The sequence below is a fragment of the Sciurus carolinensis genome, unplaced genomic scaffold, assembly GCF_902686445.1.
Source record: "Sciurus carolinensis unplaced genomic scaffold, mSciCar1.2, whole genome shotgun sequence".
Taxonomy (NCBI): domain Eukaryota; kingdom Metazoa; phylum Chordata; class Mammalia; order Rodentia; family Sciuridae; genus Sciurus; species Sciurus carolinensis.
Window position 1 is genome coordinate 999440 of NW_025920153.1, and position 19467 is coordinate 1018906.

The window sequence follows — 19467 nt, forward strand, 5'->3', positions numbered from 1 at the left end:
AAGAAAAAATAAGATATCATTTAAAAGGAGGTAAAAATAAACCAAAATAATATCATATTCAATTAATTAGTATGACAATATATAAAATGGATTAAAATAATTTGACAAAAGCAAAGAGTTTGCTTTTTTAAATAGTTTTATATCACTTTGGAGATATACCAAATTATAGGCATACAAACTATTGAAAATAAAATGATGGAAAACAAATATTCTAGCTTACTATTAAGCAAAAGAAACTTAAGTGTAACATCAAACAAAAAAGACATTAAGGATGTAATCAAGGTGCCCCCAGCGGGATGGTGCTGCGATGCCAGGTTGAAGTATTATATTTTGCAAAAAGTGCTGAAATAGCAGGAGTTCATTCAGAGACCATTTCCATGCCACAAGAAATAAAAGCATTGCAACTGTGGAAAGAAATAGAAACTCAGCATCCTGGATTGGCTGAAATTATAAATCAGGTGATATTTGCAGTTCATCAAGAATATGTGGAGTTAGGAGACCAACTCCTCCTCCTTCAACCAGGAGACAAAATTGCAGTTATCCCCCACATAGTGGAGGGTAGTGCTTTTTAGCCATTTAGAAAAGATATGGACAAAGTTGAAGAGACATCTAAAGACATAATAAAATTCACTTCTGAGAAACTTTCTGTGGATGAAGTCTCCCAGTTGGTAGTGTCTCCTCTCTGTGGTGCAATATCCTTGTTTGTAGGGACTACAAGAAATAACTTTGAAGGAAAAAAGTCATTAGCTTAGAATATGAAGCATATCTACCAATGGCATAAAATGAAATCAGAAAAATTTGTAGTGGCATTAGGCAGAAATGGCCAGTCAAGCACATAGCAGTGTTCCATAGACTTGGTTTGGTTCCAGTGTCTGAAGCAAGCATAATTATTGCCGTGTCCTTGGCCCACAGGGCTGCATCCCTTGAAGCTGTGACCTGTGCCATTGACACTTTAAAAGCCAGGTTGCCCATATCAAAAAAGGAACTATATGAAGAATCATCATTATCTTGGAAAATGATTCTTTAATGCTTTGGGCAACCAACAGCTAATCACTTATTTTTTTTTTTAGAGTGCCAAATTATAAATTTGGTGAACTTCTATTGTTGATCACATTTTAATCTTTGTTCTCCACAAATTAAGATAGTTCACAGGTTGTACCTGTGGGAAAATGGTAGAAAAAGCAAAGTAAATGGGTGTGTAGGATGAGGGGTTATTTGGAACTACCAATGGGGAAGAACTGGGATAATTGAGAGATATCTGTGGTAAATATGTTCTTCATTGACTAATTTTCAATTGTAACTCAATTCTCATTGAGATGTGCCCCTCCTCACTACTTCAACTGTCTCAGAGAGTCCTAATCCATGCCAGTACATTGATGGTTTTAATATCAGGGTGTATTGTGGAAATATTGGTTGAACTGGAAAGTCTTTGTCAATTTTGATATTGTATATTTTCTCAGAACTTTATATATTTTAAAAAATAAACTTAAACCCATGATTTAAAAAAAAGACATTAAGGCAAAAAGATACAAAGGCATCATTAGGAACAGAAAGTTGGGTATAGTTTATTCTCTTGTTATCCATGAAAATATATTCTTAGTTTTTTACTGCTTTACTGTTTCCTCTTTCTCATTACCTTTTATGGACACTTTTTTTTCCTGTGACCTCTAAATATTAAAGGTGAGACTCAGATCTCAACTCTTTTCTCTTAACCATCTTTAACATAAATTTCCTGTATCTGGATGTGAATATGTACAAGCTGCCATACACTTTTTCAAAAGGGTAATTCCCTTGTACACTGCATTCTTGCCAAACTTCCTTTGATCTTCTTATTTAAGAACTAACCATGTAGGTGGGAGTGTAGTGGTACTTCACTGTAGCTTTAATTTACATTTCTTTCATAACTAGTGATGTGGATGATTTTTTGTGTGCCTATTACTGGCATTCTTATAAAGTATGCAAGTCTTTTGCCATTTTAAAAATTGGACTGTTTATCTTTTTAACATTAAGTTATAAAAGTTATGATATTTTTGAGTTAATATATTTGTGACTATATTCTCCAATTCTGTGGCCTGATTATTCATTTTCTTAAAGGTATCTCTTTTTTTTTTCTTTTTTTTTACCAAGGGTTGAAATCAGGGGCATTTCACCACTGAGCCACATCTCCAGTCCTATTTGGTATATTAGAGACAGAGTCTCATTGAGCTGCTCAGCACCATGCTTTTGCTGAGGCTGGCCTTAAACTTGTGATCCTTCTGCCTCAGCCTCCCAAGCTGCTGGGATTAGAGTTGTGCCCCACCATGCCCAGCTTAAAGGTATCTTTTGAAGAATAGAAGTTCTATTTTTTTTTATTTTAAAATGTTCACTTTACTCCATAACACTTAGCTGGACACCATTTACATCTGAGGAAGTGAAGGCCATGAGACTGATCTATGGTAAAACACTAAGAAATTTTAGTTCAATTTTACACATTCCCAGGAATTCCCAAAAAAGTGTACCACCATGCAGAAATATGTGTGCCATTACTACATTTTACCTAATACAAGAAAGAAGTGTCAATATACTTCAGAAAGTAGGAAATTCACCTGGCTGTGTATGCAATTGTTACAAAGCCACAGTAAATTATTTTATAAAATGTAAATTTATTTTACGTTACTCTGCTGTTACATAGAGCATAACTTTTTCATATGACTTTTTGGGGACTAAGGTCAATGATTAGCAATGCACAATAGTGCATTGTAAATGCACTCTGTAAAGAACAGTGACTAGACAAACTGGATACCATCTCACATGTGTACAAATCTGCATGAAAAATTACTAAATTTTTAAATTTGGACTTGTACTTATGTTTCCCCTTTCTAACATACTAAGAAATGACATATACTTTAATTTTCCAAAAGCAATGATTGTATTCTGGCAGCAACATGCTACTTCTATTACATAATAAAGTGAATACCAGAACTACAAAGGCATGAGGCAGTGGTGAATTTTTAATGGTAAGGGAAGTTGTCAACTTAAACAAATGAAGAATGAGAAGGAAACTTCCTGTTGTCACAGACAAATGTGACCTCCCGTCATATGTGATAATTTGTGAATACCAGCTCAGAATTGTCAAGTACTTTCCCATTCAATCTAATATATCTGGATTTCTATGAAAAAAGAATACAGAAAGAGTATGGAAAGATTGCTTACTGGGAAAAAAATCCTCAAAGAAAAATAAGGAATGGAATGTAGAAATTAAGAAGTTACATAGAACACTATTATTTATTTTATTTTTGGTACTGGGATTGAACCCAGGGGAGCTTAACCACTAAGCAACATCACCAACACTTTTTATCTTTTGAGACCAGGTCTTGATAAGTTGCTTAAGGCCTCATTAAGTTGCCAAGGTGGGTCTTCAACTTGCAATTTTCCTACTTCAGTCTCCCTGAGTTGTCAGGATTCGAGGCATGCACCACCATGATGGGTTAGAACACTCTTTAAATTATAATTAATTACATTTTGTTGTCTTCACAGTAATGCAAAACACAGTCATTTGCAGAACTTGTTCAGATTACTTAAATACCAGAGTTTTAGTTTTCTACTAATTGTTTAGAAGTTAATTATGTTTACATGAAATGAAGCTATTAATGCTTATATACTGCAGGAATTGCACATCAGGAAAGTTGAGACAAACAAATCAAGGAATGGAGTTTACTCAAAGCTGCAGTGTGAAAAAGATTATGAATGGTTGATTCCATATATGAATGGGTTTCTTTGCCCTAGGAAATCCAAGCACAATAAGGAATGAAGATGTGTGAAAATATTTCTTTGAGGGAAGGATGACACCCTATTTGTATTTATTTTTTTGTCCTTTAGCCTGTTCTGTCTGATATGCATAATGTTAAGTTGTCTCTAAACAGTAGCAGACAAGGATGCTCTTCTTGTATGAGTCTTGTTTACCAAGTTCTGCAATGGCCTCATCAAAAGTTGATTGAGCACTGTGCAGGAAAGCTCTGGGTTTTTAGAAATCTCACAGTCAAAAACAGCAAATTTAAAAGCAAGTCTGAGGCAAACTGAGTGTGTGGGTTGCATGTCTTTCTTGCTTATGTCAAATGCCTCTTGATAAGCTCCTTAGGAATTATCTATCATTTGTTTCTGATCATCACCACATGCAACTCCAGCAAGATACAGGAAGTAATCTCCCTCCATTTTCAGATAGAGACATTACTCTCTGGATTAGCTGCATTGGCTATTAAATACTTGCCAACCATTCTGGCACCAAGGTGCAGATGGATCTCAGTTCCAACTACACTTTCTTTCAATAGTCCTTAATCAGCTGCAACTCCTTGTTAAAGGTGTGAGTTTTATGCTTAATTCTGACCCTCCAGGTGAACCTGTGGCCCCCCACCATGTTCTTATAGGCCACTTGAGAACAAGTTGCATACTTAGGTGGAGAGCTCTGCACCCTGCTGGGTCAGACTTCATGCAGATGGCCACATCGTCATAGTGCTTGGCCTACCTGGTTAGTTCAACCTTCTGAATCAGCTCACACTTTGTCCCAGCCTGCAGGACATCAACAGGGGACAGCGAACCTAAGAGAGAAGGAATGAAAGGGACAAGAGACACAGGGAGTGACAGCAAGACAGGAATTCTGATCAAGCTGCAAATTTTTATTGTACTCACGGTTATTTATGCTGGGGGAATGAGGGGTATGACGAGGTGCAGATTGGTTGGCTGTGTTCTTATATTGGGCTCCTGATAGGATGCAAGTTCGTGCTGGCGGGAAGGTGAAGTTTGCGCCTGCGGGAAGGTGAAGTCCCAGAAGAGAAGCAGGGACGGCACCATAGGCACCATATTGTAGGAACTATCAGCCAGGAGTGGGGAGGGGTGCTGCTGCTTATTGTAAAGGTCAGAATGTTCTCAGAATGAGAACTTCTTCTTGGTCCCTGACATTTCCTCCTTTCTTATATAAAATTATTGACCATATTTTCATAGCCATATTTTAAGGGGGTGATAGAGGCTATGTGGTGAGGCGGGGGCATGGCTTGCCCGAACAGGTACAGAGCTGGAGTGACAATCCCTCGGGAACTGCGCCTGTCTTAGGTTGTCCGTGATAGAGCAACATCCTTACCCATCATTGGATAATGAGGCTCTAGCCCTCATTTCCTGTCTTAGGTTGGTATGAGCTCTCACGAATCTTACCAGTCATTGGCTGTCCAGTTCAGCTCACAGGGGTGATGGTTTATTAAGATCTAATATTGATCAGATGTTGCACCATCGCAATCCATCATCTCCAGTCGATGGTAATGAACCTGAATAGGTTTCGCCTGTATAGCTTCAATTTGAGCTCTAAGAAAAGCCATGATCTTGTTGAATATCAAAGGACCTATAGATACAATAAGCAGCAAGCAAAGGAGGGGACCTAGGAAGGGAAGGAGATAGGGAAGGAGTCCACTGAATCCAGTCCATAGTGGATTATCAGTCAGTGCTCATTGGCATTTTTCTAAGTCTTCTTGCAGCTGTTTGATCTTGTCCTTAACAATTCCTGACTTGTTGGCATAGAAACAGCATTTTTCCTGCAAAGCCAGACAAATGCCTCCCTGTTCAGCAGTTAGAAGGTCTAAACCTTTCCTATTTTGTAGGACCACTTCTGCTAAGGACTCCACCTGATCTTGAAGATCTTGTATGGTGCTCGAGAGTATCTGTACTTCAGAAATCAATTGTCTGGATATGATAGAAGCTACCTGAGCAGAATAGACAGCAATAACTTTAGAGGATGTGGCGGGCAAATGAACACAAAGCAAGGGGCAACCTTTATTTTTAAAATATGGATTCCGCTGCCAGAATAGTCCCGTGGGTGTATGAGGGTTGTGTAATATAACCAAAACCAAAGGAAGGTTATAAGATATTTGTGTAACAAATTGTTGAGCAATGGCTTCTGTGACTTGAATTAATGCTTGCCGCGCCTCAGGAGTAAGCTCTCGAGGAGAAGAAGGGTCAGAATCTACCCTTAAAATATTATTAAGAGGCAAAAGCACATAGGTGGGTAGTTTTAAATATGGTTTTAGCCATTGGATATGCCCTAGTAATTTTTGGAAATCGTTAAGAGTGTGGAGATGGTCCACACACAATTGTATATTAGGGATTTGAATTTGATTAATTTGAAGTTTGAGGCCCAAGTAGGTGTAGGGGTCCTGTGTCTGAACCTTATCAGGGGCTATCTGAAGCCCCAAGGCAGTAAGGGCTTTATAGTGATCCAAAAAATAATTGTTAAGATCATAGGTATTAGGTGCAGCGATTAACAAATCATCCATATAATGTAATATATAAACTTGTGGCCACCGCTCTCTCACAGGGTCTACTGCTTGAGCAACATATTTTTGGCAAAGACTAGGGCTGTTAGCCATACCCTGGGGAAGGACCTTCCATTGAAATCTTTGCATAGGGCCCTGAAAATTGATGCGGGGAAGGCTGAAAGCAAAATAGGGTCTGTCCTCAGGATGTAGAGGAATAGTAAAAAAGCAATCTTTTAAGTCGATGACCACTTTATAATAGTCCCTAGGAATAGCTACCAGTGTAGGGATGCCTGGCTGTAGTGCCCCCATTGGGTGCATAACCTTATTGATAGCTCACAAATCCTGTAAAAGGCGCCATTTGCCTGATTTCTTCTTAATAACAAAAATAGGAGTGTTCCAGGGTGAGGTTGAGGGTTCTACATGGCTGGCTGTCAACTGTTCCTGTACTAACATGGAGGCAACCTCTAATTTTTCTTGGGTAAGGGGCCACTGATCCACCCACACAGGAGTTTGAGTTTCCCAAATAATTTTGTCTGCATAGGGTACAGGAGGGTCAGGGACCGACACTAAAAATCCAAATACCCAAGTCCAAATTTGTCTGTTTTTTTGTATGGGCTGTACAGGCTCAACCTGTCCTTGTCCTAGCCTCCCAAGGCCTGTACAAGGGAGAAAGCTCATAGGAAGCATTTGATGAGTGACTAAAGAGTCGGGACTAGCAAGAATAACTTTCATTTGGCTTAGAATGTCTCATCCACAAAGGTTGAGAGGGAGATCAGGAACAACGAAGGGGGTAATAGTTCCTTTATTTCTTGTGTTATCTTTTGTGTCAGTCCAATTGAGCACCCTGGAGCTAACTAAGGGGTTTTTTGATTGCCCTATTCCTTTAAGGTCAGTTAGTGATGAGGTGAGGGGCCATTCTGATCGCCAATATTTTTGAGAAATAACTGTGGCGTCTGCACCAGAATCTAGGATCCCTTGGAATTTCTTTCCTTCAATAAATAAGGTAAGAGTGGGTCTTTTGTGGGAGATAGGTTGGACCCAATATACATCAGAGGAACCTAAAGAGTCTGTATTTCGTGGTGAATTTGGGGTGGCAGGAGTGTTTCCTGAATTGAGGGGAAGGAGTATTAATTGTGCAATTCTTGTTCCTGCAGGGATGGCCGCTACTCCGTTAATAGCTGTGGCCAGTATTTTAATTTCTCCAGTGTAATCATTATCAATGATGCCAGGGAAGACCTGAACACCTTGTAAGGTGGTAGCTCTCCCAAGAATAAGAGCACACATATGAGGTGGAGGGGGGCCTACAACCCCAGTGGGTATTTTGGGGGTCCTTGCATAGAGTCTAATATTGTATTGGTGGAGGCACAGAGGTCCAATCCTGTGCTGCCTGGGGTAGCATGTTGAAGGGAGGTGATTGTGGAGAAGGAAAGGGGGACTGGATTGGGTTGGGAGTCTGAGAGGGAATAAATCTTATTGCCCCTGGGTTTGTTCTGGGAGTGGTCAGGGCCAGGTGCTGGCCTCAAGAGGAGTTTCCCGAGAAGTTAGAGGGAATAGGCTGTCCAAGGGCATTGGTCTTGAATCTACACTCCTTGGCCCAGTGGCGACCTTTACCACTTTTAGGGCAAAGGGTGAGTGGAGGTGGTTTAGCCCCTGTTTGAGGAGATATGGGTCCTTGACCCAGTCTCACTGTTGGGCACTCTCACGCAAAATGGCCAGGTTGTTTGCAAGTAAAACAAGTACGTGGGCCAGGGTTGTGAAGGGCCTTGGTGAAGGCGGCACCAATGGCGAGATCCATGGCATGGGCCATTCCTACCCTGGCACACAGCCTAATGAAGTCAGAAAGGTCCCCTTTATCTTTGTGGGGCCGAAGAACATCTTGACACATTGGGTTGGCATTTTCAAAGGCAAGATATTTTACAAAGGAGCTCTCGCTTTCACTTGGTCCAAGTAAGTGCTCCACAGCTAGATTAAGCCAGGCAACAAAGTCACTGTAAGGCTCATCAGGACCCTGACAAATTTTTCCTAGGGAGTTGGTGGCTGAGCTCTTTTGAGGGAGCCACCTCCAAGCGTGCAAACCAGCTGTTTGAACCTGTGCTAGGAGCCCAGTAGGAAAGCATGCCTGTTTAGCGTTAGTATCAAATGGTGCATTACCCACTAGTTTAACATAGGTTCAGGATTTAGAGGAAGGCTTGGTTGAATTTTTTTGAGCAGTTTCCTGACCATATTCCCTAAAGTCTGCGTTCCACAACAGGAAGTCACCCGCACTGAGGGTGGCTCGGGTCAAAAATTTCCAATCATTAGGGGTGAGCCATTGTGTACTATGGTTCTCTAGCAAGGTCAGTGTATAAGGTGCAGTGGGGCCATACTGCGCACAAGCCTTTTTAAGTCTTTCAAGAAATTGGAGGCTCAGCCTTTTATAAGAACCAAGGACTCCACTCTGTCCAGAGATGGGCTCCTCCTCAGCCCCTGATTTCTGGTCCTCCTCTTGTTCTCCCTCTGGTTCTACCTCTTGTTCCTCCCCTGATTCCTCTTCCTGACTTCCTTTTAAATTCTCTGCCTCAGTCTGTGTGAGCTGATCTGCTTGACTGTGAGTAACTGGAAAGGCAAGAACAGGCTGACCACGTGGCTTCACCTTACAAGTATTAAGGGGTTTTGGGCCAGTTTGTGTTAACTCTGTGCCCAAGGCCAGTGAGCAAAGTTTGGCATCAAGGGCTTTTAGTTCTTTTAAAAGTTGGATTTGTTCCCACCTATGTTGGAAAGACTCGTGTAAAGGGGTTAGATTAGGCAAGGGAAGCGGGAAAAAATGTCTGGGGGGGGGCAGTAGGTCCCGGAAGGGCCGGAGCACAAAAGGCAGGGGGTATATAAGAGGGAGGTGGATTTTTAAGAGGTGGCAGGTCTGGAGAATGGTATCGAGCCGCTGCCTCCTCCAGGGCAGCCTCATCCTCTGGGGTCAACTCATCATGGGGATTTAAAACTGAATAAATCTTAGGGGGATTTTTAGGGGACTCCTTTGGTAAGGTAGGGTCTGGGAGGTTCCCGGGGTCTGGGAGGGTCTCAGGGTCCTGAGAAGGCTGAGTAGGGGGCATTTGAATACTAACTGAAGGGCATGCCAAGGGGGGGTGAGAGGTGGATTGCATTGCCTTCTCCCCAATTTTTACAAGTTTTAAAGTACCACTGTCAAAGGGTGAACTTTTAAGAATCTCATTAATTAAATTCCAATAAGAAAAGGCAGTGACGGGCACCTTTGAGGACCAAAAGTCTCATAATAATCTTTGAGGCATTCTCCTACTCTGAGCCACCTTTTACCATCAATCGACCCCTTGAGGGGAAACCAAGGACATAAATCCTCTATGTATGAAAAGAATGATCTTAAATCCTTTTTCTTAACACGTGCTCCCCGAGTCTTGAGGGCCTCCTTGAGACCCGTCAGAAACAAATCATGTGACGAAACTGCTTGTCCCATGGTGTGTCACTCACCTTGCGCCAGCCTCACTCTCCTCCTGGATCTGACTCCCGGTCGCGTTTACTGAGGTGATCCCGAATCCCGCTTCCCCAGAGGGCAGCATTCGCTTCTCAGACAAAGGTTCGAGTCAACCACGTTGCGCGCCAACTGTCCCGGCCCGCAGAACATCAACGGGGGATGGTGAACCTAAGAGAGAAGGAATGAAAGGGACAAGGGAAACAGGGAGTGACAGCAAGACAGGAATTCTGATCAAGCTGCAAATTTTTATTGTTCTCATGGGTATTTATGATGAGGGAATGGGGTATGACGAGGAGCAGGTTGGTTGGCTGTGTTTTTCTATTGGGCTCCTGATAGGGTGCAAGTTCGCGCTGGCGGGAAGGTGAAATTCACTCCGGCGGGAAGGTGAAGTCCTGGAAGAGAAGCAGGGACGACACCATAGGCGCCATATTGTAGGAACTATCAGCCAGGAGTGGGAAGGAGCAGTGCTGCTTATTGTAAAGGTCAGAATGTTCTCAGAATGAGAACTTCTTCTTGGTCTCTGACAACACTTCTCATTGTTGTGGGAGCCAGGGCCTCTTCTCTGTGGTCACCACCTCAAATTTTTATTGTCTAATTTATCAATCTGTTCTTTTATGGCTAGGTAAGTCTGTGTTCTAAGAACTTTTGCTTACCTATTAGTCTCTTATGTCTTCTTCTGATGCTTTATAGTTTTAATTTTTGTATTTGAGTTTATAATTAATCTAGAATTCTTTTTTGTGTATGATTTGAGGTAGGTGTTAAGGACCTTTTTTTATACTAATTTTGAGTTGTTCTAGTACAATTTGTTGAAAAGACTTTTCTTTCATTTGTCATCTTTGTAGCAAATCAAACAAGTAAGCACAAGTTTGTTTCTGAAATTTCTCTGCAGTTCTGTTCATCTATTTGTTGAACTTTTTGCCAGCAGTACAGTGCCTTCATTATTTTAGGTTTATTGTAAATACCAAAGTCAACTAGTGTTAGTCCTCCAATTTTGCTGAGCTTTTGCAAGTTTCCACTGGATATTCTAGACCCCCTGCCACCATTTTTTGTTTTCATATAATTTTTAGAAAAAAGAAAGCTAGTGGAATTAAAATTGTGAATTCATTAAATCTACGGATGCATTTGGAGGATAACTGATACTTTAACAATTCTAAATCAGTTGACTCATAAATATGGTATGTTTTCTGATTTATCTAGGGATTTTAATCATTGTCCCAGTAATGTTTTGCAATTCTTAGCATAGAAATTTTTAATACCTTTTGTAAATTTCTAGGTATTTTAGGTTTTTTGTTTGTTCTGGATACCAGGATTGAACTCAGGGACACTTGACCAATAAGTCACACTCCTGGCCCTATTTTGTATTTTATTTAGAGACAGGGTCTCACTGAGTTGCTTAGCACATAACTTTTTCTGAGGCTGATTTTGAAATTGTGATCCTTCTGTCTCTGCCTCCTGAGCCACTGGGATTACAGGCATGAACTACCACAACTGACTTTAGGTTTTTTAATATTCTTATAAATGCAACATTTAAAATTTCATTTTCCAATTGTTTGTTGTAGTATATAAATATACAGTTGATTTTTGTTTATGACCTTATATCTAAGATTTTGCTAAATTAATTCATTAGTTCTAATGGTTGCTTTGTGGAGTCCACAGGACACTTTTCATATTCAATCACATTATATGCACACTTAGACACAGTCACAATTTTATATATAAAATTAGTATCTAAACCTAAAGTTACATCTCTACTACATTTCCTCACTGGCTTGTTCATTGCATAGCCATTAGGAATACTGAATTCTTGATATTTTCCCTAGGCATTTTTTATTTTGGATTTTTTAGATATATTTTTAGTTGGACACAATGTCTTTATTTACTTTTATGTGATGCTGGGGATTGAACACAGTGCTTCACCCATGATAGGCATGTGCTCTACCGCTGAGCCACAATTCCAGTCCCTTATTCTGGATTTATAACAAGAAATTTCCATAACATCCACCAGTCTAACAATTTCCACATTTCAGTGGGTTTTCACATATTTATAAAGTTATGCATCCACCACCACCAACTAACTCCAGAACATTTTCATCACACCTAAACAGAGATCCTGTACTCTTAGCAATTTTTTACCATTTTCTCCTCCCCTCAATCTCTAGCAACTACTACTCTATTTTAGGTCTGTATTTATTTATCTATTGTGGATATTATGGACATTTTATAAAAATCCTATAACACACAGCCTTATGCACCTGGCTTCTTACATTTAGCAAAATGTTTTCTAGAGCTAGGGGTGTAGCTCAGTGGCAGAGCACTTGTCAAGCCTGTGTGAAGCCCTGGATTCAATTCCCAGCACTACAAATAAAAAAAAAAGTTATCAAGTTAAGTCATGTTATAGAACGCATCAGTATATCATTTTTTTAATGACTGGATAATATTCCATTATGAGGATATAGTACATTCATCAGTTGATCATTTGTGTTGTGTTTCTTGCTATTATGAGTAATACTGATAAGAATATTCATGTACAAATTTTTGCAAGAACATGTTTTAATTTCTCTTTGATATATACCTAGAGGTGGAAATGCTGGGTCATATGGTGAACTTAATTTAACTTTCTCATAAATGGTTAAATTGTTTTTCATAATGGCCATACCATTTTACATTACCAGTAGTGAAGTATGAAAACTATTTTTCACTACACTCTTGTCAACATTTACTTTTTTATTGGTTGTTTTCAATGATAGCCATTCTTATGAATGTGAGTTGGTATGTCATTGCTGTTTTAATTTGCATTCTTCCTAATGGCTAATGATGCTAAACATCTTTTCATGTGTTTACTGGTCATTTGCATATCTCCTCTGGAGAAATTTCCATTTAAATTCTTTGACCATTTTAAATTGGGTTTTCTTTATTGCCAAGTTGTAAGTTGTTTATATATTCTGTATTCTGGATTCTTATGAGCTATGTGATAGATAAGGAAATACTTTCTTCTATTTGGTGTGTTAACTGTCTTTTCACACTGTTAATGGTGACATTTGACAGAAACAAAGTTTTTTTGTTGTTTTCTTTTGTTTTTCTTTTCAGGGCCAAGGACTGAACTCAGGACCTTGCATGTGTTAGACAAGCACTCTGCCATTGAGCTAAATCCCCAACCTCTATAAGTTTTAATTTGGTAACTTCTAGTCATCTCTTTTCTTTGGTTGGTTAAGTTTTGGGTGTCATATTTAAAAAACATTGCTTAGTCCAAGGACCTGAAGATTATACCTGTATTTCCTCCTAAGAAATTTATACTTTTAGCTTAAACTAACATCTTTAATACATTTTGAGTTAATTTTTTAATACAGTGTGAAGTGGGGACTAAAATTTATTGATTCATATATGGTTTACCAGTTGTCCTACCACCATTTGTTAAAAAGACTATTATTTATCTATTGAATTATCTTGGCATCTTTGTTCCAAAAACAACAGACCAGTGATGAACAGGTTGCCCCTAGGCTTTTAATAAGTCTATTGTCCAAAGAAGAATCCCTGATTTCCAGGTCCAGGTCTGGTTCAACAGATGGCATGAAAATCATAAAGCTCACACACTAGCACAAGCAAACTAGTGAAAAAAATAGGAGGAAAATACAGCAGAGAATTGGATGAAAAAGATGAGATAACAAGAAAGGAAAGTCTGATTTATATCAGACATTTTAGATGAATAATGCAATTTGGGTTTTATTCTAACTGCATTAGGAAGCCATTGAATAGTTTTGACCAGGAAAGTGATAAAATAAAATATTACATATTTTTAGAAGATCGTCTGCCTGATAGGTAAACTCTAGAACATAAAGTGCTAAGTTTGCTGTACTTCAGCTCCTTACCCTTAGGGATCTACTTCCTGGTGTCTAAAAAATTCACCCTCAGGTGATCTTTGTCAACCTGTGGCCACTTTGAGCTTCATCTTCAGTCTGGTGTATGATTTTTGCCAAAGTGTTTGTCATAAATTTATGGGTTGTATGGCACTTCCTTCTTAAACAATATGTAAAATAAGAGTTCAACACATATTGCCAAGTTTGAAGTTAGGTCATGGGTGATGTATTTTTTCTGTTCTGTAAGATTTGCATTCATGGCAATAACAACACCCTTGGCCTTGTGTTTGTGGTCTGTTTTCCATCTGAATGTTGATGATGGGTTTTCCTGTATGCTGGAGGTAAAAATGTTCATTTCCACTTAGGGGTTAGCTGGGAATCTGTGTAAGCTCAGTCTTCATGGAGATCAGTTAGCCCTGAGATTTCCCAGATTTCACTCAGCACTTTCAGACACACACCAGGGGTGAGGTGTGTGTGTCACAGTGGGGTCTTTGTGAAACCGATTCCTCCCCTCACATTCATGGATATTCTAGTTTGATGCATGGACACCAGAGGGGAGTTGATACATATGTTATCAAAATGGGTGTCCTCTTTCCCCATATTCCTAGTGCTGGAACCCCAAATCAAATTAAGGTGCTTTTTCACTTAAGGTAATGTCACTCTGAGCCCTGTTTCCACTGAGATGCCCAAGGGCTCTGTGCATTCTCCCCTGTCAAGAGGACATTTAGCCTTATTTCCTTGGGTGGTTTCAACTGAATAGCTGTTTTGCCACATCTAGAGAGTGGGAACACTTGAAGAATTTCATCAAAATAGACTTCATGCCAGAATATGGTAATTTGCCTCTGACATACACTCTTTTGTCCACATTTATTTTCCTCTCTTCTCAGGTTTTTCTGAGCAAGAACAAACATTTCATTAAGTGGTTCTTGTTCATGTAAACCTTTCATTAAAACATCTTGGTTTTGTTTTGTTTTTTCCCATGTTAATCAATTAGCCCTGCCCCTTCCCCTGAACAGGTTCCATTTCAATAAGTCTCTTAAGTTTATGAAGATTTTCTTTTCTTCTCATTGTTTTTAAAATTCAATTAGTACTTAAATTTAACTCAATCCTGTAACAATTTGGGGTGAATTGTAGCAGTGAAAACCAGAAGCAGTTAGTGAGATGTTCTAGCTCACTGTGAGGGGCTGAGAAGTCAAGTTTTTGCTGGACTCTGCCCAATGATAATGGCTTAGGTTTATGTACATACTCTGAGTCATTGAGGTCCAGGCCAAGCAAAGGGCAGAAACATATAAAACTGGTGTCTTCCTTGAAAAGACCCTTTGATGGCAAAGCACAGTTGTCACAGTGTGGACAGGACATGTTGCCATCCCTGTTGTTTTTAAGTCAGTTTTGAAATAAGATTCAAGTTTATTTCAAATAGAAGCAGAAGCTATGTTACTTGAGCTAGTGAATTTCTTTCCACAATGTAGGGGAAGCTGTTTATGTTTATAAGAAGTTGTCCAATGGGCTGCAGGTTTGGAGGAATAGAATATTCACAAAAACCAGGTTAAAAACAAAACTTTGTAGTTTCTAAAACACATTATTGATGATCAACAATAAAATATTTATAACTTATAGAAAAGGGCAAAATTAAGGCTGCTTTAACTTATTTTTGGCAAAATATTGGTTGCACAAACTCTTTAGTGGATCATTTCTAATCTCCATATTGAGGAAAAAGTGATACTTATCTAGAATAACCATTTGACTTTCATTGTATGACTATTAGTTTTGATAACTTGTATGCCCATGGTAAATAGAATGAGAAAGCATTATGGAATGTGTTCCAATGAATTTAAAACTCAATACACAGGCAAACACATTTATGATTCCATAAGATCTAGTTAGGAAGCATTGTGAAAATGATTTCCAGGAATCTATTTGTACTTTGATTGAAATAATGTATAAAGGATGTTTTGTGGTTTGGATTTATAACATATAAGATTTTTTTTAAAAAAAATGATCATTATATTGGACATGTAACACTGAGCTCATTGGTAAGTGATCTGATGAAATTTCCTGAAAGATCTGGACATGGGTACCATGAATTTTGCTACATTTATGTCTCTGTGTATCAGGCCAGTCTTGATCCTTAGTTTCTAGTAAGTTGATTTAATTTTAGAGTTTAAATATGTAATAACAACTACATCTTCATGTTGTTGAATGAATAAAGGACAATGATTTAATATTTTATTCACAGAAATAATGTTTTTTCTTTTAAATTGTTATTATTTCTAGAAAAAAGAGATAATAATCAAACAAGTATGGTAGTAGTGACAAGGAGAAGAAGGAGAAAGGTATGGGATATGTTTTGGGGGTAATGATTTGGAAAACTCAAGGATTATTTTTAAGTTTATGGCCTGAATAACTGGGTGGATCATTGCTAACTTACCTACATTTGCTAAAACCTTTAAAACTAACAGAGGAGAGAAACCAGTGTAGAGTGTTGGGTGAGCTAGGAATTTTTGCAGAGGACAAGCCTAGACCCTGAAATCCACAAGAGGTGTCATTAAGTAGAATGTGCTCATGTGTCTTATATGTAGATAACCATCATATGTGACTCTCACCATAAGGTAAATAAAAGATGACTTACTGCATGTGAGAAAGGTTATTTGGGATGGGAGAGGAAGAGAAAGTGATGGGATGGAGAAGACAGGCTAAGGGGCAAGAAGGATGTATTGAAGATAGAAGAGGTATGGGTATGTTTATATATGTAGAAAGGTTTATGTACTTTTCTCAGTTCTAAATTTTAGATTCTAGAAAGGTCCCCTGCTGCATTGCATAATTAAGGCAGCGTCTGGGAACAAATTTTAAATTTTGAGTATAAATGATATCAGTAATCCACTGAAATCACACCTTAGAAATGTTATAGGTAGACTGACCAGTGGTGTAAGCTGACTTTGGGCAAGATATATTTAATACATATTAACAATGTTGTTAGGAAGATTAATTGAGATTATTATATTTTTTTTCTGCTTGGCAAATAGTACTGGTTATATAGTAACCTAAAATAAGTGGTAATAATCATTATTAAATATAAAAAATCAGAATTAGCACATTTTGATAGTGTTCAAAGGTGTATTTTGCATGATTAGATTCTTTTTAAATGTTCTGCAAGCTGGGTAGCACACACCTGTAATCCCAGCCATTTGGGAGACTGAGACAGAAGAATCTCAAGTTTGAAGCCAGTTTCAGCAATGGTAAGGCACTAAGTAACTCAGTGATACCCTGTCTCTAAATAAAATACAAAATAGGGCTGGTGATGTGGCTCAGTGTTTGAATGCCCCTGAGTTCAATCCTTGGTACCAAAAGAAAAATGTATTTCACTAATTTGGGGTGCTGTTCTGCAATTTATCACTGCAAAATTGATGCTTTCTACATTAAAGTATTTATTTCTCTGCCTAAGATTTTTTCTTGTGCTTTTACCTCACTCTTATAAACTTTCAGAAATGAAGAATGCCAGATTTCTTGACAGACAATCAGCTTTGTTGTTATTTATAATAAAGCTAAATAGTTAAATGGAAAAATAGAATTATGTTAATTGGTGGTACATTATATTTTTTATACCAGGGGATGAATCCAGGGGCACTTTACTGAGCCATATTCCCAGTTCTTTCTTTTATTTTATTTAGAGACATGGTCTCACTGAGTTGCTTAGGGCCTCGCTAAATTGCTGAGGCTGGATTTGAACTCAGATCCTCCTGCCTTAGCCTCCCAGCACCTGGGATTACAGGCATGCAACACCATGTCCAACTGGTGGTACATTAAATTTTAATATGCTAAATATGATTATTTAATGAATGGTCATACATAACATTTTTGAACATTTTTATTTTCCTGGGGTTTAGGGATTGAACTAAGAGATTCTCTACCACTGAGTCACACCCCAGCCCTTTTTAAATTTTATTCTGAGTCAGGGTCTCACTATGTTGCTCAGGTTGGCCTCAAACTTTTGATGCTCCTACCTTAGCCCCCAGAGCTGCTGGAATTACAGGTGTGTGCCACTAGACCTGGCTATTTTTGAATATTCTTAATTTAGCAAATTAAATAATTAAACATGTATTGCCTCTGTGTGAATTACTTTCTGGTTTCCATTTTTTTCCATATTCTTTCTTCTTTTTGGTCAAAAATGTTTTCCAGGAGCCAGATGTGGTAGCACATTACTATAATCCCAGCAACTCAATGCCAGCCTCAGCAACCTAGAAGGGCCCTAAGCAATTTGGTGACAGTCTGTCTTCAAAATAAAATATATATTCTTTATATATATATATATATTCTTTATATTCTATAAATATTATATATATATATATATAATATATATATATATATATAAAGAGCTGAGGATGTAAGTCAGTGATAACGTGCCCTGGGTTAAATCTCCAGTTACCTCCCCTAGGAAAAAAAATGTTTTCAGTCTATTAGAGATTTCATAGAGTCATCATTTGGTTTAAAACCAAGGTCTTAACAAATTGGATCAATTTATCTGCTCATTTTAATTTTTAAAATCCTCCAAAAAATAAGAACCAAACATGACTACACACATTACACTTTTTATTTTTTTTTAATTGGTCATACATGACAATGCATTTTAACACATTGTACACAAGCTGAGCATAACGTCTCTTTCTTCTGACTGTACATGGTGCAGAGTTACACCAGTAGTGTACTCATACATGTACATAGGGTAATAATGTCTGTCTCATTCTACTGCCCTTCCCATCCTCACCACCCCAACCCTCTCCACTGCATAATCCAAAGTTCCTTCATTCTTCCCTACCCACCCCCACTATGGAACAGCCTCCCCTTATCAGAGTAAACATTTGGCTTTGGTTTTGGGGGATTGGCTTACTTCACTTAGCATAATGACTCCAGTTCCATCTGTTTACTGGCAAATGCCATAATTGCACTCTTCTTTAAGACTGAGTAATATTCCATTGTGTATATGTACCACATTTCCTTTATCCATCATCTGTTGAAGGGCATGTAGCTTGGTTCTATAGCTTAGCTATTGTGAATTAAGCTGCTATAAACATTGATGTGGTTTTGACAATGTAGTATGCTGATTTTATGTTCTTTTGGATAAACAGATGAGTGGGATAGCTGGGCCAAAAGGTGGGTCCATTCCAAGTTTTCTGAGGAATCTCCATACTGTTTTCTAGAATGGTTGCACCAATCTGTAGTCCCACCTACAATCTGTAGAAGTTACCTTCTCTCCAACATCTTCACTAACATTTTTATATTGCTTGTATTATTGGTAACTGCCATTCTGACTGGAGTGAGATAAAATCTTAGAGTAGTTTTGATTTGCATTTCTCTAACTGCAAGAGATAATGAATATTTTTTCATATGCTTGTTGACCAATTGTACTTATTCTTCTGTCTGTTCAATTCCTTAGCCCATTTACTGATTGAGTTATTTTATTTGGTGTTAAGTTTTTAGAGTTCTTTATATATTTGGAGATTAGTGCTGTATCTGAGGTGCATGTGGTAAAAATTTTCTCTCATTCTGCAGGCTCTGTCTTCACATTATTGTTTCCCTTTCCTGAGAAGAAACTTTTCAGTTTGAATTCATCCCATTTACTGATTCTTAATTTTACTTCTTGTGCTTTAGGGGTGTTCTTAAGGAATTCAGGTCCTAAGCTGACATGATGGAAAGTTGGACCTGCTTTTTCTTCTATTATGCACAGGGTCTCTGTTCTAGTGCCTAAGTCTTTGATCCACTTTGAGTTGATTTTTTTGCAGGGTGAGAGATTGAGGTTTAATTTCACACATAATACTCTTGATAATGAAGAAAATTTTTCCCAGCAGAAGTTTGACTA

At 38.4% G+C, this 19467-nt stretch overlaps 1 protein-coding gene and 1 pseudogene across 1 annotated transcript; one reads left to right on the top strand and one right to left on the bottom strand.

Annotated features, from left to right (window-relative positions):
* Positions 1-286: 286 nt before the first annotated feature.
* Positions 287-572, top strand: LOC124974540 (molybdopterin synthase sulfur carrier subunit-like). The gene has a single exon (XM_047537731.1). The coding sequence runs from the start codon at positions 297-299 to the stop codon at positions 570-572; it is 276 nt and encodes a 91-aa protein (XP_047393687.1). The 5' UTR covers positions 287-296.
* A 3282-nt stretch (positions 573-3854) lies between these two features.
* LOC124974541 (14-3-3 protein theta-like) overlaps positions 3855-19467 on the bottom strand; it is a 35821-nt pseudogene continuing 20208 nt past the window's right edge.